At 38.7% G+C, this 25155-nt stretch overlaps 1 protein-coding gene across 1 annotated transcript in view; it reads left to right on the forward strand.

Annotated features, from left to right (window-relative positions):
* Positions 1 to 25155, forward strand: part of LOC309549672 (dynein axonemal heavy chain 5-like) — a 303485-nt gene that overhangs the window by 224721 nt on the left and 53609 nt on the right. The window contains exons 70-82 of the mRNA XM_082250083.1: positions 4804 to 4943; positions 5246 to 5377; positions 6316 to 6499; positions 9846 to 9997; positions 10408 to 10574; positions 13786 to 13875; positions 15891 to 16036; positions 17625 to 17708; positions 19052 to 19211; positions 19529 to 19625; positions 21070 to 21197; positions 23144 to 23403; positions 24097 to 24189. Coding sequence (XP_082106209.1) covers positions 4804 to 4943; positions 5246 to 5377; positions 6316 to 6499; positions 9846 to 9997; positions 10408 to 10574; positions 13786 to 13875; positions 15891 to 16036; positions 17625 to 17708; positions 19052 to 19211; positions 19529 to 19625; positions 21070 to 21197; positions 23144 to 23403; positions 24097 to 24189 — 1833 coding nt within the window. The remainder of the gene's footprint in view (positions 1 to 4803; positions 4944 to 5245; positions 5378 to 6315; positions 6500 to 9845; positions 9998 to 10407; positions 10575 to 13785; positions 13876 to 15890; positions 16037 to 17624; positions 17709 to 19051; positions 19212 to 19528; positions 19626 to 21069; positions 21198 to 23143; positions 23404 to 24096; positions 24190 to 25155) is intronic.

Consider the following 25155-nt stretch of genomic DNA (forward strand, 5'->3'; position numbering starts at 1 on the left):
CGCATGAACTGGCCCTTAGGGATATTGCATAGCCAGGTGTGATGGTGGCAGCTGTCCAACGGGATATAGGAGTTACGGTCAGTGGGTTTTAGGAAGTTACAGGTGGTATACCTGTCGCCATCTTTAGAGATGACTAAATCTAGGAACACCACCTTTTCTTGACTCGTGGTCCAAGTTAGCTCGATATTTTTGTCATTCTTATTTAATTTTTCCATAAATGCATGAAGACCATCCGAGTGTCCATCCCAGACCAGGAACACATCATCAATATATCTCCTGTAACAGAGAAGTTCCGGAGGGCGATTGTTAAACACGACCTCTTCCTCCCAGTGGGCCATAAAAAGATTGGCCACACTGGGAGCAAAGCGTGCACCCATCGCCACACCCCTTGTTTGTAAATAATACGTGTTGTTGTACCAGAAATAATTTCTGGACAGACAAAACCAGAGGCTACTCAACAGAAAGCTTCTTAATTTCCTGGGAAGGCTCGAATGTGAAAAAGCCCATTTTACGGCTGCCTCAGCTGCATTATGGCCAATAATGGTATACAGGGAGCCTACATCCGCTGTAACCAATATTGATGAGGTCGTGCAGGGTAGTTCTTGCAAAAGCTGTATGATGTGCTTTGTATCCTTTAGGTAGGCTTCTGTACTAGTTACTAAAGGTTGGAGATGCACATCAATAAATTGGCCTAATCTAGAGGTCACTGACTCTATGCCGTTAACAATCGGCCTTCCCGGTGGATGCTCCTTATTTTTATGAACCTTTGGCAGAAAATATATAATGGGGGTACGGCAAAATAATGGATCTAAATATAAGGATTCCCTCTTATTCAGAACCCCCTTCTTCTTGCCTGATTCAACCAATTTATTTAATTCGCCTTTAAATTCAGGAAGTGGGTCTCTCCGTAGTACTTCATATGTATCCTGATCAGAGAGCAAGCGTGCCATCTCAGTATTGTAATATTCCTTACCTAAAACTACTAGGCCCCCCCCCTTATCTGCAGGTCTAATAACGATCTGTTTGTTTTCTTCTATTCTTTTTATCCCTGCTTTAATACTTTTAGGGTCAGCAATTTTTCTAACCTTTTTCTAACCTATGCCTCTGTCCCTATCTCAGGCACCTCCACTCTAACTAGTTCCCCTGGAGAGTACTCTTCACACACAAATCTCAGAAATAAGTCTACCTTCAATCCCCAAAATAAAGACAACAAATATATGGATGTCTTTAAAAATATGGTCTTTAAGGATCTGGAGAAATTGAAGGTTAGAAAAATTGCTGACCCTAAAAGTATTAAAGCAGGGATAAAAAGAATAGAAGAAAACAAACAGATCGTTATTAGACCTGCAGATAAGGGGGGGGGCCTAGTAGTTTTAGGTAAGGAATATTACAATACTGAGATGGCACGCTTGCTCTCTGATCAGGATACATATGAAGTACTACGGAGAGACCCACTTCCTGAATTTAAAGGCGAATTAAATAAATTGGTTGAATCAGGCAAGAAGAAGGGGGTTCTGAATAAGAGGGAATCCTTATATTTAGATCCATTATTTTGCCGTACCCCCATTATATATTTTCTGCCAAAGGTTCATAAAAATAAGGAGCATCCACCGGGAAGGCCGATTGTTAACGGCATAGAGTCAGTGACCTCTAGATTAGGCCAATTTATTGATGTGCATCTCCAACCTTTAGTAACTAGTACAGAAGCCTACCTAAAGGATACAAAGCACATCATACAGCTTTTGCAAGAACTACCCTGCACGACCTCATCAATATTGGTTACAGCGGATGTAGGCTCCCTGTATACCATTATTGGCCATAATGCAGCTGAGGCAGCCGTAAAATGGGCTTTTTCACATTCGAGCCTTCCCAGGAAATTAAGAAGCTTTCTGTTGAGTAGCCTCTGGTTTTGTCTGTCCAGAAATTATTTCTGGTACAACAACACGTATTATTTACAAACAAGGGGTGTGGCGATGGGTGCACGCTTTGCTCCCAGTGTGGCCAATCTTTTTATGGCCCACTGGGAGGAAGAGGTCGTGTTTAACAATCGCCCTCCGGAACTTCTCTGTTACAGGAGATATATTGATGATGTGTTCCTGGTCTGGGATGGACACTCGGATGGTCTTCATGCATTTATGGAAAAATTAAATAAGAATGACAAAAATATCGAGCTAACTTGGACCACGAGTCAAGAAAAGGTGGTGTTCCTAGATTTAGTCATCTCTAAAGATGGCGACAGGTATACCACCTGTAACTTCCTAAAACCCACTGACCGTAACTCCTATATCCCGTTGGACAGCTGCCACCATCACACCTGGCTATGCAATATCCCTAAGGGCCAGTTCATGCGCCTTAGGCGTAACTGCACTTCTACGGCTGATTATGACTCACAGTCAAAATTATTAGCCGAGAGGTTTGCTCAAAAGGGATATTGCATGGAGAAGCTTGAAAAGGATATGAAGTCAGTGCAGGCCATTGAGAGAGATTCCCTATTGTCTAACGTTCCTAAAAAGCAAAACACCAAGGAAGATGGTATAAGGATTATACTGGATTACAATATCCAGTACAAGAAGATTGAAAAGATAATCAATAAACATTGGCCCATCTTACAGCAAGATAAGATCTTAGGAACAACACTGCCGTCCAGACCCTCCTTTGTATATAAAAAAGCACCTACGCTTAGGAATCTTTTAGCCCCAGGGGTAATAGATCCACCGGTGCAGAATAACAACAGATTATTTTCCTTTTTATCAGGATTTTATGCCTGTGGAAAATGTGTGGTATGCCGCACGGCCAAATCCAACCTCAAACGAAGGAAGGAATTTACAGCCAATGCCACAGGAAAGACATATACGATAAAAGACCTGATTACATGCTCTACCACAGGTGTTGTGTACATGCTAGAATGTGACTGCGGTTTGCAGTACATAGGAAGGACATCAAGGGCTTTACAAACCCGGGTGGCGGAGCATGTAAGGAGTATTAAAAAGGGAAAAACACCTCATCATGTTACCCAACATTTTAAAAAATGTCACAACAAAGACCCACGATGCCTAAGATTTTGGGGAGTAGAAAGGGTAAATAAGCATTGGAGAGGAGGGAATTTCATAAGGCAGCTCAGCAAGCGGGAATCCTTTTGGATTTATGAAACCAAAGTAGGGGTCCCCCGGGGGTTGAATGTCGATTTCGACTTAAACTGTTTTATTTCCGATCGTTAGGAGGGGTTGTGAATTTTTAATACTTTTATATTATTTAGGTTGTATCTGATTATATATTAAACTTGATGTTTTACCATTTTTTTATATTGTAATCCAGATGACAGCGGAACGTCTATAGCCCCGATTTTAAAGATGATTGTTTAAGATAATTTTTTATGTTGAGGGCATTTCAGCTCCATTTATACATTAGGCATGGGAGCAGAGATGAAAGGGGTCTGATCTATTCCTTTCATCATATTTGTTCTATGCCTAATATTTATTGAGTCAATATACACAGATATAGTCTGTGTTGGTATTTTTTAAAATATTTTTTAAAAGTTTTAGATTATGCATGGCCAGGATTTTTTAATATATTTAGCTTGGGCTCATATTATTAATGATTGGCTTCTCTGGTAATGAGTCTAGCACCGATCTGCTGCTGTTCTGGTTTAAAGCAGAATGAGGTGCATAGGTTACTAGTTTAATCTCTTAAGCCTTTCTCTGATCCAGGCTGCCTATTGTCACATCGTTCCGCTTACTTCCGCTGTTCAGGGGAATCTAGCGTCCCTGTGGCCATGGCAACTTGATCAACCAATGTAGAGTTATGGATCGCCCGGCCAATCAGCGGGCGGTTCGGCTGTTATAAGGGGTGACGTCCCGCACATCCTCTAATACCGCTGAAGAAGTCTCCGCCCATTGGGAGACGCCACGCGTACGGGGGGAAGGTGGAGCTATTGACGTCACCCGCTGCCATCTGGAAAGTGGTGAGATCCGAGGAGGACTCGCCGAAAACTTGTTACTTTTATGCCGTTTTTTCATCTATTCACAAGTAAGAGGCTGTCTATTTATGCATTCTGAATTAAAAGTTATCAGTATTACGCTATGGTTCTGCCCATTTGTATTTCCATATATGTGTATGAGCGGAGCCAATAAGGGATAAGTGGACCCAGGAAGTGTATACTGATTTGGAGTGCTTGCTGATTGGTGTATCTGCCTAAGAGGGAGTTCGTTTTGGGAATACAGTCTGTGCAGTCTGCACAAGGAGTTTATGCTTGATTCCAGTGTCTTGAAGGTGAGAGGCCAATTCTGCAGGTGGTGGATTTTAGTGCACTGAGAGCACCAACTGTTTCATCTAGGATCCCTCTTTTTCACCCTTTATCACACGGGCATTGTATGGACTGATCCTATTGCATGGACCCTTCTCTATTAATTGAGTCATTTAGTATTATGTCTTCGGTCTAATTGTTCAGCGCTGCACTATTTATTATTATTTTCCTGCTTACTGGTTTTATAGTTTGACCTGAGTGTTCAGCAGCTTCAAACTTATTTACAATTTCTGTGCGCTGATATTTTCTATACTTTGTTTATTACCTGGGGTGCCCAAACTTTCGATTACCGCTGTAGATTATTGTTTACAGTGATGGTGGTGTTTATTCTTGTTGCTGTGTGGCGTTAGCCATAGTGCTTGCTTCGTAACAACCTCATAAACCATGCCATGGATCATTGATTATGTTCTTCTCCTATCCTGATTCTTTATTGCCACCTCCATGGTACAACATAGTCAATTTATGTATTTTCAAACAATTTAAGCATATTTTGTCTCTAGGTTCTAGGCCCTGCTTTACGGAGAAAACACCCCCATCTTGGTTATGATCCAGCTAAGTACTTTGTTTCTCAAGTGAAATCTTACCTGAGGATAATGGTATGCATTCCACCATACCATGAACTTTTGGAAACTGCTTCAGGGTATGTCAGCTGTAGTAATTGTTGCGGCATCTACCTGTGCTTTTTATATTTTTAGCTGCAAATGATTTGTCTTGTGGAACCAGTGTGATTAGGGTATTCTGAATTAGCATTACCCTGCAGGCCTGTTTGTGATACCATTGTCCAGTTACTGCAGGTTAGATTTTGATTTCTATTAATTATTTTTTATGGATTCATTTTTATATACTATACTTACCATTTAATTATCCCAGTAGCAGGTTACTGACATGCAAATACATATATGCAGCTAGTTATTTAAGTCCAAATTATGTGTTTCCTTGCAGAAAATATCCAGGATTTTTAAGTGGTTGTCAGCTAATTTGGATTGACAGCTGGTCACAAGATGCTATCAACAGAGAAGCCAAACACTACATAATGCAACACAAGATTATGGAGACCCACACTGAGGAGACACGGTATGACGGCAGCTTATGTGTTATTATAAATAAATTACAGCTCATGGAAAATGCATTGCATTATTAATGTAGATTTGTACAGAACAATGTCTTTTTTTTATTGTTAAAGTGTATGTAAACCCTAACAATTAACTTTTCCTAACCCTCTTGGTCTGTAAATTTACTATGGAAAGTGTTTTGTTGTATTTGTTTAATAAGTGCAAAAATGTACCTGTTGATCGTGTTAGAAATGTAAAGCTGCCCTGTCCTCTCTGTACACTTCTTGTATAATCTCAAGATGTCTAATTAGGCCTCCCAGTTCTTATCTTGGGACTGCTCTCCAGTCTTCTTCAGGAATATATTCTTACAATTAGTCCCTATTTTATGGAGAATATGATAGAGGGAAGGTTTAAATACTTTAGCTAAATACAAATGGGCAGGGCTGACATCACACAGTCCATAAAAAGGCTTTGTGCTGTCAGCCCACATAAAATACTAAAGTTGCAGCTGTTGCAGTTGATTGGCTGCAGCCACTGATCGGTAGAAAAATTTCCAACATAGCCCTTCAATACAAATTGATTAAACAACTGACTTCTGTTAAGTGGGGGAGCTCACACACACAGATTGAAATTCTATCCTTGTATGGCCAGCTTTAGAAGTGCATTTTTTTAAGTTTCGCAGGAATTTTTCTGTACTTGCATGGTAGTAAAAGGAATAACACATTAGAAAATGTGCATGTATTGCACAGATGTATCCTTGTATGCCCAGCTTTAGGAGTGCATTTTTATATGTTTCACAGGAATATTTCTGTACTTGCATGGTATTTTAAGGCATAAGACATTAGAAAATGTGCATGTATTGCAAAGATGTACCACATATGTCTTTTTTTCCTCACAGTTTTCTTGATTGTTTTAATGTTTAACCAGATAACAATTTATCATATTTTATTATATTTGCAGAGAGAAAATAGCATTTGCTGTTTCTTTGATTCACAGTTATATGCTCCAAGAAAATAATCAAGTTCCATGGGCTGGACATTGCAATCCCGAAATTTCTATGAATTCTGAAAATAATCCTAAACTAGATATTTCACAATCTAACGTGTCCCCATATCATCTTCCATATTGCAGAGATATTGTTCAGGTATAAAACAAATATGTACACATACTTGCTTATAATGTTACTCTCCATTAGCAGCCAGTAATGATTCTATCTGTGCAACTTAACCACTTAAGGAATGGGCCTATTTCTGATACTTGTTACAAGTTAAAAACAAATATTATATATATTTTTTTAGCAGAGACCCTAGAGAATAAAATGGAGATTGTTGCAATATTTTTTATCACACCGTATTTGCGCAGCGGTCTTCCAAACGCAATTTTTATAGGAAAAGTTTTTTTAATTAAAAATAAGAAAAAATTTTTTTCTATAATATGAAAGATAATGTTACGCCGAGTAAATAGATACCCAACATGTCATGCTTAAAAATTGCGCACGCTCATGGAATGGCGACAAACTTTCGTACTTAAAAACCCCCATAGGTGACACTTTAAAAATGTCTACAGGTTACCAGCTTAGGGTTACAGAGGAGGTCTCAGGCTCAAATTATTACCCTCGCTCTAACGATTGCGACAATACCTCACATGTGTGGTTTGAACACTGTTTACATATGTGGACAGGACTTGCATATGTGTTCGCTTCTGCACGCGAGCTAACCGGGACAGGGTGCTTTGATTTTTTTTTCCTATTTATTTTATCTATTATAATATGTGTGTAGAAGATTCAGCGCTGAATAAATTAACTTGCAATGAGACCAGCAGCTAACACTCAAGGGCAATCCAACTCCTTCAATGAAATAAATAATAAATAGTGTAGCGCAGTCTATGATAGATTATTGGGATTCAATCATTGGATAAAACACTTTAAACCAATAATAAATATATTAAATATATTAAAACATGTCTAAAAAGGAGATAGTCCATATAAGAGGCGATAACAGTCGGTAGAGGTAAAAAGTCCACTTGTGATATGGTGAAATAATAACAGGTGTGACTCTGGTGCTCAAATCCCTCCACCAAGCAATTTCTGCCTCTCACCTCCAAAACATGACCCTGCAGGGCCAGAAAGCATAAACAATCTCCACAGGTAACCAACTCGTGTTGCTCCGATACAGGCAAGACCAAGACTCCAGCACTTGTCAGCACAAATAAGGATATCGCTGCAGCAGGTACAACTCACACTCGATTCCAAGTTTCCCAAGATATATAAATAAAAGAGGGGGAGATCTAGTGCTCTCTGTTGTAATGCTGAAAGCTTTAATTCACTCAAAACATATTGCACTTACATTGTATCCGACCATAATAGGCATAGTAGTTGCAGAGTGTGCAGCGTGCTGGATGGTGCCTGGTTACTTCCTGGTTAACAGCCGTAGGACCGATTGACCAATCCCCCGTACGCGTTACGTCAGGTGGGCGTAGACTTCTTCAGCGGGGATGAAGTCTACGCCCACCTGACGTAACGCGTACGGGGGATTGGTCAATCGGTCCTACGGCTGTTAACCAGGAAGTAACCAGGCACCATCCAGCACGCTGCACACTCTGCAACTACTATGCCTATTATGGTCGGATACAATGTAAGTGCAATATGTTTTGAGTGAATTAAAGCTTTCAGCATTACAACAGAGAGCACTAGATCTCCCCCTCTTTTATTTATATATCTTGGGAAACTTGGAATCGAGTGTGAGTTGTACCTGCTGCAGCGATATCCTTATTTGTGCTGACAAGTGCTGGAGTCTTGGTCTTGCCTGTATCGGAGCAACACGAGTTGGTTACCTGTGGAGATTGTTTATGCTTTCTGGCCCTGCAGGGTCATGTTTTGGAGGTGAGAGGCAGAAATTGCTTGGTGGAGGGATTTGAGCACCAGAGTCACACCTGTTATTATTTCACCATATCACAAGTGGACTTTTTACCTCTACCGACTGTTATCGCCTCTTATATGGACTATCTCCTTTTTAGACATGTTTTAATATATTTAATATATTTATTATTGGTTTAAAGTGTTTTATCCAATGATTGAATCCCAATAATCTATCATAGACTGCGCTACACTATTTATTATTTATTTTATCTATTATTTTTTATTTTTACACAGTTTTTTAAAAAAAAATTGGATCATTTTTATTCCTATTACAAGAAATGTAAACATCCCTTGTAATAGAAATAAGCACAACAGGACCTCTTTATTGTGAGATCTGGGGTCAAAAAGACCTCAGACCTCACATCTACACTAAAAAAGAAAAAAAATAAGTAATTTTTTTCAAGATGAAAAAAAATTGGCTCTTTAGATCCGTTGCTCCATTCCTCCAAGACCATCTTGCCCTCACTCGACTTCCTGCCTGTGAGGAGCGCGGACCAGATCGTATTCCCCGCTGCCGGGACCGGGAAACGGTGAGAAGGGGGTAGACCTCTCCCGCCGCACCGCAAGGGTGATCCCACGGTGAAACTGCCGCTGGGACCACCCTTATCTGAAAGAGGACCGCTGGCAGTTTAAAAAAATGCAGAGGTTATGGCAACTATCTGCTGCCATAACCCTAATATTTAACGTCAAAGTGCCGACATATAACTGTGGCGGGCAGTCTGGAAGTGGTTAAAGGCTAACTCCTCGTATGTTACATGTTACACCTGTGAAAAATTGCTCACCCCATACCCTAGACCAGTGATGGCGAACCTTGGCACCCCTGATGTTTTGGAACTACATTTCCCATGATGTTCAACTACACTGCAGAGTGCATGAGCATCATGGGAAATATTGTTCCAAAACATCTGGGGTTCCAAGGTTTGCTATCACTGTGCCTAGACAATCTAGACCTCTGGTGCCCAACCTATGGCACAGGGGGCCGAATGCAGCCTTCGGGGTGCCTGCAAACAATAGTCTTGTTTTTTCTTACCTAGGTTCTTACTAGTGGAGAGGTGCGGTCAGTGGAGAAAAAATATTATTTAAACTGATTTCTAGTAGTGAAGTAGCACAGTTACTTTTTTCTCTCTTGTCTTTCCTTTTCTCTTTTTTTTTCTTCGATCTTGTGTAATGACTATTGCTAAAAGCAATATCAAATGTGGCACAAGTCAGTTTCAAGGAGGCTGTAGGAAGCACAAATGTGAAAGCACTGATTTGTAAATAGCTACTGTAGTAATAGCAGTGATCCTCCAACAACTCCTGCAGCATGCTTGTAGTCTCTGACCATCTCCTGTTGCGTTGCATTCACTGAACATAATGCCCTTTGGTGACATCAGGGGTTGAACTCAAGGCTGTCTATATTGAAAGTTGACCACCACTGATCTAGAGGACTCAAGGATGAAGGTTGTAAAACTCCAGAAGGCAGGTTTTGCCCTGTATAATATCAGATGCTAGGCCTTGATCTCATACAGTAACAACTGTTCCAGGTACCTGCATTAATATTGAATATAGTTTTACCTGTGTTTTTCCAATGCAGGAAAGACTGATGCTCCAAATTTCAAAGGAAGCCACAACAGCAAAGGACAAAGTTTTTATTGGTCCAAACACATTGCAGTTTTTTTTGGATAGCTTTAAGAGTATATTCCTGAAGAAGACTGAAGAGCATTACAGCACAAATAATCAGTTAACGTAAGTCACACATTGTTTTACCATTATAATACAAGGTACAAGTAGAGAAACTTTAGGGAAATCTATTTGGACACACAAATAAGACTTTACAAACAATAGAAAGACCTTTTTTCAAAATATAGGCCTACAAGTGGGAACCCCAACCACTGGGCTTTTGAAGAGTATAGCAGTAAAGGAGCTACAATTTCTGACTTAATAAAAATGCAGGCTCCAAAGCTGCCATCCTGTTCCTAGCCACTAGCTTAAATGTAAGCAGTTTTCATGAATTAAGCATTAGCTAACTAATGGCATTAGTTTCAATATTGTATTTAAAAAGGTATTTTGCAATATTTTCTTAAGAACCTTCGGACTTAAAAGACATCATAGGTATTCAGATCTCTTGAGATTTATGCTTTGCTTTCTTTCCACAGATGCGTACTTGAGACACTTGATAACACTCGAATAGATGTAAAGAAAACGCAAGAAGCAATTGATATCCTGGAAAAAAAATACAACGAAGCACAAATTATTGCTGCAGAAATTTTAAATAAACTTATTACAAAGACTTCCATTTTGGAGAGATTGAAAGCCACATTGGGTGAGCCATTTGATAAGCTCTTCAATAATACATTGTAAATAATTTAGCACTGTGGACTTGAAAGTGTTAATCACATCTAAGATCATACAAAAACCATGTTTGAAAAGCTGTATGTTTTTGTCTTTGTAAATAATATATGTTAATAGAAACCATTTCAGGGGCTACACATGTCACTTGTCAGTAAACTAGTAGTGTAGTAACACTGATTTCACACACATCGGGCCAAAGAAATCTTATCTCTCACCCTGATTAAAAAATGTTTGTTTTCCTTAGGGTCCATGCACACTGGTTTAAAAGAATGCTGCTCTTAAAGAAGTTTAGCGTTGTACCAGTTTAGCGTTGTAAAAGCAACTAAAAGGGCATTCTATGTGTCCATGCACATTAGGTTGTTTAGAGGCTTATTTTAGAATCACTGTTTAGAGCAGGGGTGGGGAACCTTTTTTCTGCCAAGGGCCATTTGGGTATTTAAAAAATCATTCGGGGGCCGTACAAAATGATCACCTTAAAAATTAGCCTGTTATATTTGGTCAAACATTTAATTAACTCACCCCTAATGTGATGGCTGCAACTGCTTCTCTTTGATGAGGTGTGTGATGTTAGCTGGTATTGATGATGTTGCTACTCGCAACAGGTTCTCCAGGTTTGCGTCGGTCAGTCTGGAGCGCAGTCAACTTTTTTGTGGTGGTAAGTTTTGAAAAGAACTGCTGGCGGGTACTGCTGGTGGGAATAGCTCGCTGATACTGCTGGTGGGTACAGCTGGCTGGTACTGCTGGCTCAAGCTGGTACTGCTGGCTTGTACTGTGCTATGAGTACTGCTGGCTGGTACTGCTGGCTCAGGCTTGTGGGTACTGCTGGCTGGTACTGCTGTGGGTACTGCTGACTCAGGCTGGTACTGTGCTGTAGGTACTGCTGGCTGGTACTGCTGTGGGTACTGCTGGCTCAGGCTGGTACTGTGCTGTGGGTACTGCTGGCTGGTACTGCTGGCTCAGGCGGGTACTGCTGTGGGTACTGCTGGCTCAGGCTGGTACTGCTGGCTGGTACTGCTGGCTGGTATTGCTGTGGGTACTTCTGGCTCAGGCTGGTACTGTGCTGTAGGTACTGCTGGTTGGTACTGCTGTTGGTACTGCTGACTCTGGCTGGTACTGCTGTGTGTACTGCTGGTTCTGGCTGGTACTGCTGTGAGTAATGCTGGCTCTGGCTGGTACTGCTGTGAGTACTGCTGGCTCTGGCTGGTACTGCTGGTTCTGGCTGGTACTACTGGCTCTGGCTGGTACTGCTGGCTCTGGCTGGAAGAGTTGATGTTTCCTGTATTGGTCACAGGCGGAGTGCATTTGATATCACTCAGCCTGTGACTCACTCAGACTGTCATAACAGAGCAGTAACTATACAGGAAGCATCGGCTCCGTTCTGACAGATCAGAGAGACACAGACTCAGCTGCATGGGGGGCCGGACCAGATGACTTTGGGGGCCGCATACGGCCCCCGAACTGTAGGTTCCCCACCCCTGGTTTGCTAGTACAAAAAAATGCTCAAAATTTGCATTTTTTTCTGCCAAAATCACTGGCATTTTTTCTGTTTCATTATTTTTATTAATGAATTTCATAATAATAAAGAGAATACAATGATACAACAAAGAATACGTATCTTCCACAAATGTCAAACACACATTAAAGGACTGAAAGCCCACCAACATATAAAAAGGAGTTTTCTTCTTCTCTTCCTTTTTTTCTCTAACTCCTTTTTCCCCCCATATGTTAAGAGAATAAAAGTCTTCTCAAGCTTTATTAATCATTCTAGCTTTGTGGGCTATCCCCAAAATTGTGCAGATTCTTGATATTACATGAGTAAGGCACATCACAAGCTCATTATACAATAAAAAAAAAACTATACCAACTTGTATTGTGACTCCAATCCCATGGGCGCCCACCACCTCCACGGGCCAGCACTGCCATTTTTTAAGCCAGTGTGCATATGGACCCTTAGGCCTTATGCACACTGAACTTTATAAAAACGTCAGTAGAGTTAGCTGTAGAAAGCTGTAGTTGTAGAATGAGTTTTTCAGCATTTTTGCAGTAGCATTTTTCATAGTTTTTCAGGTTTTCTTTTTTTTTTTTTTTTTAGCTGTAGCGTTTTGCAGCTTTTTTTTTTTTTTTTTTTTTTAGCAAAACTATACTCCCACAAAAGTTTATGGCTCAAAAACACAGATAAACGGTGAAAAGCTGCGTTTTTCAGCTTTTAGAAAAGTTAGAGCATTTTTACAGCTGAAGAACTCCTAAAACCCACTAGTTTTGGGTTTTTTACTTTCCAGCCAGAAAACACCCCTGCCAAAAAACGCTGATAATAACAGACTATGTGTGCATGTGTGCTGGGGAGTTTACTGGATGCAGAAAAAACACCTGAAGCCAAAAACATCCAGTGTGTACGAGGCCTTACTCATCTGAGCTCCAGTGGCCGTTTGTGATGTGTATTTTGTTGTTTTTATTAGGTCTTTTTCTGCTGATAACTTACATCTATTGTGCTAGATATTAGTGCAGCCTTTCTCAACCTGTCTACCTGAAAGGAACCCTTGAAAGTTTAAAAAGTTTGAGCTCTCAGGGAACCTCTACAATTATTTTTTCATCTACAGCTTACAGAATGTTAGTGTGATCAGGGAGTTTTAAATTTTAAAATAGATAAAAGAATAAATATTAAATTTACCTATTTAGTGTCAAACGTGGGTGTGTTTTTATGCAAAGATGCTCAATTCTAGGTCACCTCACGTTTGTCTTTTGTACAGTCACAGTGTATTCATGATGATGAAAAGAGTTTTCATCCCACAGTTTTTTCAGGCATACAGACTTCATTTTTGTCAACTATCAGTTGTACACCTGTGGAGAGGAAATATTATTTAAAATAAATGTCCAGAAAAATTTAAAATATATTTTGTAAAACTGTAGTGAATTCTCACCTGTTGGTGTAATTTGGTATTGTGGTGGGACCCCAATGACCTATTTACAAAAAAAAAAAAAAAAAAAAAGCATCATCGATAGACCACTAGGTCTCTTTCAGTCGTCATTCTTTCATGTCTCTAGTTTAGATGTCCTCTAAGCTCTAAAGCAATTGAAATTCTGTGTGGGGTGAACGTTTCATGTTTATTCTCTGTGTGACTATAAATGAATGGTTATGCATTTAACATTACAAAGTACATTTTTGCCGTTTCCTTGTTAATCAGGTCTTGGAGATGAAACTCTTCAAATATTTCTGTCACAAAATGAAAATGAGGTAGACAATTTTCAAGAGGATGATGACTTATTAAAAGATGGTATAGTATACTTTTTTCATGTGTTTTTGTATTTCTTTTCACTCATATGAGTTATGACATTTAGTGAGCAGTAAAGTGCTTAAAGGATTTAAATGAACAAATTGTCCTTTAAAGAAAAATTGTTAATAGAAACGCAACCTTTTATTTTAAATGCAGGAGATGATTTCAAGCAAATCTGCTTTAATGAAAAAGCATGTCTTCAAATCTCAATAGCTCAAGCTCAAATTATTACACATATCTAAATTATCAAAGAAAAAAAAAACAGTTCCCCTAACCATCCCTGCTTGCTAGCTAACAAAACCACAGCGCTTGCAAATTAAATAGTCAAAAATTATAAAATACTTGAAATACATGTAATAAAGTCCAAAGCAACAAAAAACTGATATTGTTGTGCAAAATAGTGCAAAAAATACACAATCCCATGCAATGCTTAAATAAGATGCCAATAGTGCTAAATAGTCCAACATATTGTGCAAAAAAGAAGGTGCTGGTGATATTGCAAATAAGTGCTATCATAAAGTCCAATATATTGTGCAATATAAAGGTGCTAGTGATGACTGCACAGTATATTGGACTTTATAATAGCACTTATTTGCAATATCACCAGCACCTTCTTTTTTGCACAATATTTTGGACTATTTAGCACTATTAGCACCTTATTCAAGCATTGCACGGAATTGTGTATTTATTGCATTATTTTGCACAACAGTATCAGTTTTTTGTTGCTTTGCACTTTATTACATGTATTTCAAATATTTTATAATTTTTGAATATTTCATTTGCAAGCGCTGTGGTTTTGTTAGCTAGTTACCTGAGTTTTTACTTGGTGAACAGCAGCTGCATTACTTTATCACACATTGGTTTATTTTCACGTAGCGCAGGTTTTAATTGTTGTCACCATTTCCCACTGATGGATTTTTACTTAAATAGAGACAATCTGAAAACATCTCTGCTGTGCTGTTTTGTTTGTAGAAAATCCATAAATCTTTTTGATACCAGTGTCATGGGTGTACATTGTATTAAATATCAACAGTGCAATGTGCAAAAAAATGTTACAAAACTATAGTATACACAAATCCGGTATGATCTGTTTAGATGTTTTTTCACTTCAAATATTTTTTTAATAATAGAAAAATAGAAAAGCTATATAGTACTGTACTTTTAATAGTGTTACATAACTGAGTAAGGCCCCTTTCACACGGGCTCCTCCACTAAGCAGAATCCATTTGCTCAGCAGGGGATCTGTTCGCTGATCCCCACTATGCAAAGTGGACATGAACACAGTCCTGCTCTCCTCTATGGGGCAATCGGATTGAAACAGACCGCCTGTCTGTTTCCATCTGATGCCACTTTATCCGATCTGCTAGACGGATAGAAGATAGGACCACCATCCATCTGTTCTTGGCAGACAGGAATGGATTGGATGCCGGCGGGTGTCAGCGGATCTCAGCCATTCCATAGAGGGCCATGCAAAGACTGATCAGGTCCGCCTGAAAAACTGACAGACGGACCTGATTGGACAGCTCATGTGAAAGGGGCCTTCTTTTGGTTGTAAGATTTTCAAACTAAAAGTTTTAATAAAATATAGTACATTTTGCCTTTTCTTTAAGGATTTTACTGGTATCCTAATTACACGCTGGTGTCAATTTACTAAAGGAATAGAGACCGATCACTTTATAAAGTGTATGTTCGCTTAGATTAGTGGTTGAGGTTAAGCTGTTTACTTTGAATAATTAATCAAGTGCAAAGAAAAAAAAACAAAAACATTTGAATGATTAAGCCTATGCTAAGTAAATTAACTCCACTGTCATTTAAAACTTTTCATAAATGATCAACCCCCCTCCCCCCTTCCTTGCCTTTGGCAGCTCTGCAGCAGCCAGGTAAAAAAAGAAGCAATAGTAGAAAACATCTAGATTCACAGAAGTATTGATTCACACAGTACTAGTATATACCATAAGTAACATTTATTGTTTAAATTATAAACTGAATGTTACTTTTCTACTGTTAAATCCTAGATAATAGTGATGAATATGATGATGCGTTTAACCGCATGAAGGAATCCAGTAAAAAGTCCTACCTTCAGGATGTCACGCAAAAGACAGATAAAGCAGCAGATGAACTCAATGAACTAAAGAAGAATCTGCAAATTGTGAAAAATGAGGTATAGTACATCTTTATATTTTATATATTTTATCAATATGCATTTATAAAAACAGACTAGACAAAGCCACTGCATCACATTCAAATCTGCTTTGAAAAATGTGATTTGATTTACGCCCTAATCCTCTATCCTGTTACCGCTACTCCACAGCAAATACTACCAATATGTATCACATAGCAGAAACAGCTGCAATTACTGTGTAAAATAACACTTAAAGTGGTTATAAAGTTTAGGTTTTTTTTCCCCTTTAAAATAATAAACACATCATACTTACCTGCTGTGGTTTTGCACAGAGCAGCCCTGATCCTCCTCTTCTCAGGTCCCCTGCTGGCGCTTCTGGGCCCTCCCCCTCAACGAGTGCCTCCAGAGCAAGCTGCTTTCTCTAGGGACACTCATGCATGCTTGTTCTCGACCCACCTCTGTGTGTCTATGGGAAACACAGAGCGTGGCTCAGTCTCCCCCCCCCCTGCTCCCTCCTCACTGGCTGTGATTTACAGCAGCGAGAGCAAATGGCACCCGCTTTGTGTCACAGCCAATGAGGAGAAAGAGTACCCGGGGAGCTGCTGCTCTTGTGCACATCGCTGGATTGTGTCCAGGCTTGGGTAAATATTAGGGGGGGCTGTGGGGGGAGCTGCACACTGAATATGTAAAATGTCACTCTTTACAACCACTTTAAGCCTTGTACACACAGGTCTTTTTTTTTTTTTTTTTTTTTAAACCCAGCGGGCTAATTTAAAAAATAAAAACTGAGGAGCTTGCAAGGGGTTCGCTGCATTAACTATGCGATGTTAGTGCAGCGATCTCCCCGCTGAGCTTTTGTGCTCTGATAGGGGAACTGAGCCCCCCCCCCTCCCCGCCAGAACACACTGGTCTGATGCCGGTCAGCTGCAGGTTACTGTATACACTGGCTGAATGTCAACCGGTTTCTGTTGAACCTGCTGATATCAGCCAATATTCAGCCCATGTGTACCACAATGCAAGAAATGTTAGATCTTATTTACTATTCCATTCATATATAGATCAAAGGTGTGACCATGCAGTTAAAAGAACTGTAGTTGTAAAAAAAAAAAAAAAAAAGTTTTTTTTTTATTTTTAATATATTTTTATTTAACCACACATCATTCTTTAGTTATCTATTTCTATTTGTTTTCCATTCAAATTTACCATATTTTTATTTATATTCCTTAAAATAAATTCCTGAAAATTTAAACAAGGTACTTTTTTTATTCGCAAATCTCTTTGCCATGTTTTGTACCAGAAGCATCATTATAAATGGGGCAAATTATAGAATAAAATGTATACTCTTTTAATTACAGTAACACTACATATTTTAAAATTATCACAGGTCAATATAGAAAAAAACATTTTCCAAAAGAATCTTGTTTGTTCTACAAAAAAAAAAAAATCAATGAATAATATAAGTTCTAGAAAAAAAGTATGTATTTTTATGCAACTGATAAGGGGAGAAACTTGTGGGTCAATGATGGGATGGGAAAAGGTATTGTGTTTCATGAACAGTACATTTGTTTTCAAAGCTGAACACCTATAACTGCTGTGTTAGGTTATAAACTTTATGGTTTCCTTGCAGGTGATGCATTGGTGTAGTAAGGTGGACAAACCATGTGTGGAAAGACTTGTGCAATGCCAAAACCCCCCATATCTGGTTGGCCAGGTAAGGAATAACAATTTTTAAAAAAATCAGAACAGGTTAAAATCAGGTGAGCTGGCAGAAAACTACTAAGGTTAGACTTTCATCCTCTATTATATATTAGAAGTACACCTGAAACTACTTGATTACTGTATAATGCTGTCTTATGCATAATGGTGTCCTATGCATATGTTTTTCATTTAGCCTAGGAAATGGTAGTCAGGGAAAAAGATGGAAATACAGTTGTGACGAACGCCCATTTGCTGGGACGTTCGTCACGGGTTACTGGAGGATTGTGGAGGCCAGCCTCCTGCCCACGGACTACGGACCTGGCTTGTAGGGGAGCGCGGCTCTGGTTGGGGGTGTATGCTGGGGGACCCTTGGAGTATTGTTACTTTGAATTCAAGTCCCTGTTACCCCAAGCGACACAGACTTTGGGCCTAAGCTGCATATTACAACAAAGGACTTCACACCATGAGAGACTAAACAGATGCTAATGGCATAAGACTCAGCTTTAGTATACTGGGAGAATGTGAATCGACACTTAAGTTATAATAAGGTGTGTTAAAGAAAACGAAAGTTGAAAAGGATTAATCCTTTTTAATCCTTTTCAACTTTGTTTTTTCTGATACAGGGATGGAGATGCTCGGCATTACCTGCTGGTGTCTCACTTAAAGTCACACATAGCCTACATTGTTTATAATAAGGTGTGTTGAAAATGGAGACGGGCAGTCTGAGAGCCTATGTCTTCTGATTTCATCTTTTTAGAGGTGGAGTGTGTTCACACTTCTAGGAATGCGTATTCGGCTATGTTTTGGGCTTGTTGTTTGTTGAATTAATTATGATAATGTTGCAGTCTCATTCACCTATTGTCTCTTTCCAGAAGGCCAAAGTATGTTAACTATGTTCTGTATACAATTACATTTGCATATGATAATGAAATCAAACTCATGAGACTGTATATATTGGAAGTGAGTTGGTGAATAAAGTGTCTTTTGTTTTACCCTTCATTGAGCTTAGGCTAATGTTTGGGGGTAATTGAGGGGCCAGGTCACTGCATCACTTGAGATTCTGGGGACTTAAGACAGAAATACTTTGATCTGAGTATTGGGGATCTGTTACAGCAGTAATTCATCTATTCTAAGTTCTCTTTATCATTGCAAGTAAAGAAACAATTAGACTTATTTATTAGGGTGACTAATTGTGACTTGTAGCCCGGGAACATTTCTGTCAAGCTTGCTGAGCCAGTGAAGTAAAGTCCCATAATAATTTATTCCCCTGCTGTATGTCCTTTATAAATATGACAGCATATTAAGGTAAGCCATTAAATAAAATAATTATTACAATTTTTTCCCCCCTGATTTTAGATTTTGGAAATGGCTTTGGTCATGATCAGCTGCCTCCCAAAATCTGAAAATACAAATGAACTTCCAAAATCTCCAAGTCCTTTAAATGAAAAATCAGACAGCAGAGCCAGTAGCAGATTCCAGCCTTCACCTGTGGGAAAGTTTTCCCCACCAAAGCGAGGTAAGGATAATGTAATGTTCCTGCTGTGATATGTTATGAACTTTTTATTGTAATATTCAGCATGACGCTAAGGTGATACAGGTTCGTACATTTTAACTTAGGGATTGATTTACTGAAACTGGAAAGTGCAAAATCTGGTGCAATTCATCTTCTAACTTCAGCTTTTTCAATTAGGCGTTGACAAAAAAAACTAGAAGCTGATTGGTTACCATGCAGATCTGCACCAGATGTTTCACTCTTCAGTTTTAGTAAATCAACACCTTAGCCTGTTTAAATGTAGTACCTTTAGTCTGTCTGTTTTTTTTTTTTTTTTTTAGGCTTCAGAGATCCTGCTGACAAAGTTGACAGAGCAAGGTGGAAGAACATACAATATTGTATTGGGGAGACCAGCAAGTTTGTTGATATGATACATCAGTAAGTTGAATTCAAATGTATTTACTTAGGCTGGGTACACACAGGCCAAAAATTGACCAATTAACCAATTTAATAGACAGTAAATTTGATGCTGAAAAAATACATGCATATTCTACACAATACTAGACTTATAGGGTAACTCCACTTTCATGGGGATTATTGCAAATAAAAAAAATATATAAATAAGAGTGAAACAGTCACCGGTAATAAACAAATTATAATCCACAGCAGTGAAAACGATTTTCAGAATTAGTGAAAACTTAAAATATGAAGTGCACAAAAATATGTAAATGATAGATAGATAGATAGATAGATAGATAGATAGATAGATAGATAGATAGATAGATAGATAGATAGATAGATAGATAGATAGATAGATAGATAGATAGATAGATAGATAGATAGATAGATAGATAGATAGATAGATAGATAGATAGATGGATGGATGGATGGATGGATGGATGAGATAAGATATGAATGAACACTCAAAAATTTAGTATATCTAGGAAAGAGAAGTCCAGGAAAAAGAAAAAAAAATAAGACCAGAAAAGTAAAGTCTATGAGTGTCACACACCAATGTGAACTCTTGTATCAAAAGTAACTCCTTAAATGCACCACCAAAGTGATACTGTGAGCACCTCTCCATTAGGAATATTACTCACCAGTCCATTTTGCCACCCATTCTCATGGGTAGGCTTTAATAGTAGATGTCATATCTTCTTTATGGGGAATCCAGCTTGCCACTTCACCTTCCTTATAAGTTTAATTCTCATCAAGTATATGTAGGAAGAAGAGAAAGCCTCCAATAGTGCATTACTTCAAACACCAAGTAATTTATTTGAATAAAATATATCCACTCACATTTAAAAGATTAAAATCCAAGCATTATATATATTATAGAGCAGTCTGGTAACTGTCATGCAGTCATCTCATCATCACTGTACAGACCTCGCTGCCCCCCTGATATGACAAAACACGTTGGGGCGAAGCTACACTGCAACCGGATGTGACGTACTAACGTCGGGAGAACAAGTGGCGAGGTCTGTACAGTGATTGTGGAGAATTGTTTTCCACATTGTTGAATGAAACAGGACCAGTCAGAGCAAAGCAGTGCATTTAACTAGAAAACATACAGCAAAGTACTTACAGGATTCCAGTGCTAACCACTTGGTCTCCAAGCTGGATGGCTATAATGTATATATTGTGTCTTTTTAAACACCACAGTGTTCTAACAAGCATAGAATATAACATATTCTCCAAAATGATTACCTAAATATTTCACTTTGTCAAAACACCTGTATATAAGCGGGTCATAAAAATAGTGATCTATTTTTTGGTAATATAAAATATTTTCTAACACTTATTTAATTTACTGTATGATCAAGTTCATTGTGTAATAATGTTAGTGCAGATTTGTTTATGAGGTTCATAACTTTGTATTCAGGATTGCTAAACTTGAAGATGGACTTCCAGACCAAACCCTAAAAGATATTGAGGCCTACCTTGGTAAAGCAAAAGAAGGTTCCACAGGTGTCACTGGTGAAGGCTCTTTGCTGGAAAATGCTGCCCCACGTATGTACATAGCAATTTACTTCATTAGAAAACACCATTATGCTTTAGGCCAGGGGTCTCCAAACTAGTTGTTCAGTAACTACAATTCCCATCCTGCCTAGTCATGTCTGTGAAAGTCAGAATTTTACAATGTATAGTTCTACAACAGCTGGAGGGCCGTAGTTTGGAGATCCATGGTTTAGGCTATCAAGAAGCACATTACCACAAAATTGGAAAAAGATGCTGAAGAATTCTGAAGAACAGAATGTCTTTGCATCCTAGTGAAATGTCCCTGGAGTAAATATAATAGAATGCAAATGACCATCAGAGAAATTCTACCAAACTACAGAAAAACTTGAAGTATACAGTATGTGCTCTGAAAGTTTTAAATAAAATACATTTATCAAATGCTTTTATTGCGCCTGCCCATCAGTGCTCTGTGAGTGAGAAGACCTGCTTGGGTGGGGAGGGAGGGGCGCTGGGGGGGTTCTAAGGGGCAAACAAATTCCAGTAAATGGTGACTGGCACTTTAGCCACACTCATTTTAATGCTGTCCATTGAGAGATATTTAGCTCAACACACATTTGCTATGCTGGTAATTAGGAAAGGCAACCCTTACATGAATCAACTTGTAAAATTCTATTGTCAGTGATCTACCTGCATTGGGTTCATCTAGCTAATTGTCTTTGTCATATTTTGCCACCTGGAGTGCAGATGAATGTCAGGTGATCAGCTTGAGATCAGTACCTGCTGTGGCATGCTGTAATGGTTTCCCATTTTTTTAACTATGTTGACTTCCACCTTTGGAAGTGTTTCTGATACCTTTCCTCTACTTTTGGTCCTCATTCACTTCCAATTCCCCACCTGTAACCCTTCATGCTCTGAGGTGGGGCCATGATCCAGCACAATCTTTTTTTTTTTTTTTAAATCCAAACTCTTTTTTATTGATATAAAATCTGTAAAATAAAAAGAATATAAATCAGTACAAAACACGTGTAGTGTACAGAGGTTGGAAAAGAACCAGTCATGTCATAAACAACCCCCATAGAACAGTTGTGAACAGAAATAAAACAAGTCAACCAGAGCTTGTTGTTTAACATCTTACACAGGGTATCATTTTTTTCTGCTTCCATAAAAAGGGATACTACAAGCTCAAAACAAAAGAAAAAACACTGAAACACTTGGTGGAATGAGAGGCTTGGGCCCCTAGAAGAGGAAGCCATCTCCAATTTAGAGTTGTAAAAATCGATCCATCACTAACCGCGGGGGAGCAAGGCCTGGAGTGTCCAGCCAGCTCTGCAATATAAGGTTAAACTTCCGCATCACATTTTGGTGGCGGTAGGCCAGTTGTTCTCTAAGTAAGAGGGAATTAACATATTCAACCTATTGTGTTCTTTTAGGCACTGTAGGTGACATCCAGAACCGGGCAATTACCTTTCTATACAATACAAAAAGGTGCGGTCAGCTGTAAATATGTGAAATCAAAAAACTGCTGCAATCAAACACTTAAATAGCAAGGACAAAAAGACATTTAAAAAAATAACATAAGATGCGCAGTCAAAACGGGCACATCTTATTTATTTTACAATTACCTTTCTAGCTACAGCACAATCTTACATTAGCAGAAATGGACAAAAATAGCAAAACAACACAAGAATGAGGCAACTTTAATTTAATTTTGCTCCCCCAAACACATACTGAAGTGACTGCATATGGATTTTTTTTACATTGACATCCTTAAGCTAAATAAGTGAACAGCAATGTGCCTATATTATAGTTGTTTAAATGCAGCTCTGGAGTGAACATATGTTCCAGGGAACAAGAGAGAAAAAAATATGAACATTTATTTATTACTTGTAAAGATACAATAATAACTAAACACTAATCTTTTACAATTGCACAGAGTTTACAGTGTTTTTTGGAAGGTTAAAACTTTAACTCATTTGGCTTTTGTCAATTTTCCATAGATGCTACACCCCAGTCCATAACTCCAGCTAAGAAATACTCACAAAATGATGGTGACAAAACAAAGGATAATAAAAAAGGAGGAATCACTATTGCAGCAGCACGCTACAGCTCTGAGGATGCGGCATCATTGGTGGCATTTATTGTTGCGATCGTGGAATACACTCGGCTTTGTGCACCACTAAAAGAATGCCAGAAAAAGTTGGCAGACTTAGAGAGTGAGAAGGAGGACCTTATTGTGAAGGAGGAGCAGTCAAAAATGGTGAGTGCATCTAAATGTACTGTGGGTGCAATGTGCAGTTGAAATGAATGCAAGGATATTAGCAAACTTTGCTGCAGTGTGCATCAGAACTTAGCCCTCAACTCCTACTTCCTGCAGCTACTTCCTTGTTCTTGTTCATGTCCTTGTTGCTGAGTGCATGGCTTTTCCTCTGCTGTAGTCACATGATCAGTCCCAGTGTCAGACATGTATAAAAGAGTATGTCTGGGTAAAAAAAAAAAAGATATTCCTGCAGTCGCACACCATTCCGGGTCATAGAATCAGCAAGTAAAAACAGCCTCAGCTCACTTTATCCATGATCTCCATGATTAAGCCCTGGGGTGGGGATGGGGCAAAACACCACAATTGTAGCTGTGTACCTTTTAATTTTAATTTTTTTGCTTTATGGATCTGAACACAGGTGCATTGTTGTCTAGGGGGTAATGCACACAGCAGCATAAAGATCCACAATGCAGCTTTAAGTGAATTAAATTAGAAATATTTCATATTTTACCCTTCACAGAGCTATGTATCTTAGGAATTCCACTTTGATTGCTTATTGGTAAATTGAAGATCTTTTAAGAATTTTTGTGTGTTATTTAGATTGTTTTTAACAATTTGAAAACAGTTTATTAAAGCCACATTGCGACTACATTATTATACTTAAGACTGCTAAATGGCTTTTATTTCATTTAGGTAACTGAAAATTATGAAGAAGAGCCTGCTGTACTTTATCATCACATTCTGAGCACCCTGACTGCTGAAGATCTTCCTTCTCTCCAGGCAGAGGTAAAAAGCTAATCAGAAAAAAAAGCTAATCAGATTGTTGCATGGTTTTCACTGTCATGTTTATTACATAAAAGTTGCTTCATACAAACTTTTTTGTTACATTGACAAATGTACAAAGTTTGTTTTTGTGCCACAGAATGTAAAGGATGTATGATGGCTATGTATATATTTTCATGGGAAGGACTAAATGAATACAATTTTTATTTAGTCTTTTATTTTTTTAAAAACCACTTCTCCACCAATACCTCAGGTTGAAGTGATTATACCGGCCGCTGCAGCCATCATCCCAGCAGCCAAAATTTTCAGTCATTAATGGGCTTTAATGTAGAGGTGATCTGAGAAGCTCTACACCCACTCAATCACTTTTATAGGGTGCAGAAAGGGGCGCTCCTTGCACTGCTGCCTGCCGTTTTTACCTGCCTTTCCTGTGCGATCGGGGAGCCTGGGACCAATGGCGCTTGGTGTCCTTGTGAAGTGAGAGGGGAGAAAGGTACATCCATAGCTGCCTACCCTCTGTGTGATGAAAGAAACTGGCAGCAATTAAGATTTTATCACTTGATGTTTACAAGCGGTTACCAGCATATAAAGCATCTGATCAAACCAATCTCAGTTTGATCAAATGCTTTTGAGGGCAGAGGAGAGATCTAGGGTCTAATAGACCCCAGATCTCTCAGTAAAGAGTACCTGTCACTGTCCATACTATCACATGAATTGTTGTTCATCCCCTGTGAAAGCAATAAAGTAAAAAAAAAAGTAACAGTGTAAAAAGGTTTTAAATAAATTAAATAATAACATTTAAAAAAAATAAGTTAAACATATCTTTTTGTTTATTATTTACATTTTTGTGAGCACCAGTAGTACAGCTATTACTATACGTCCAGAGCTCTGACACTGAACCTGGGTCTCTTGTACAGCAGCTGCAGAGTCGCTTGCTGCTGCTCTGCCAGCCCCTACTCTCTTCTTGCC

The sequence above is a fragment of the Pelophylax lessonae genome, assembly GCF_965119305.1.
Source record: "Pelophylax lessonae genome assembly, chromosome: 3".
Taxonomy (NCBI): domain Eukaryota; kingdom Metazoa; phylum Chordata; class Amphibia; order Anura; family Ranidae; genus Pelophylax; species Pelophylax lessonae.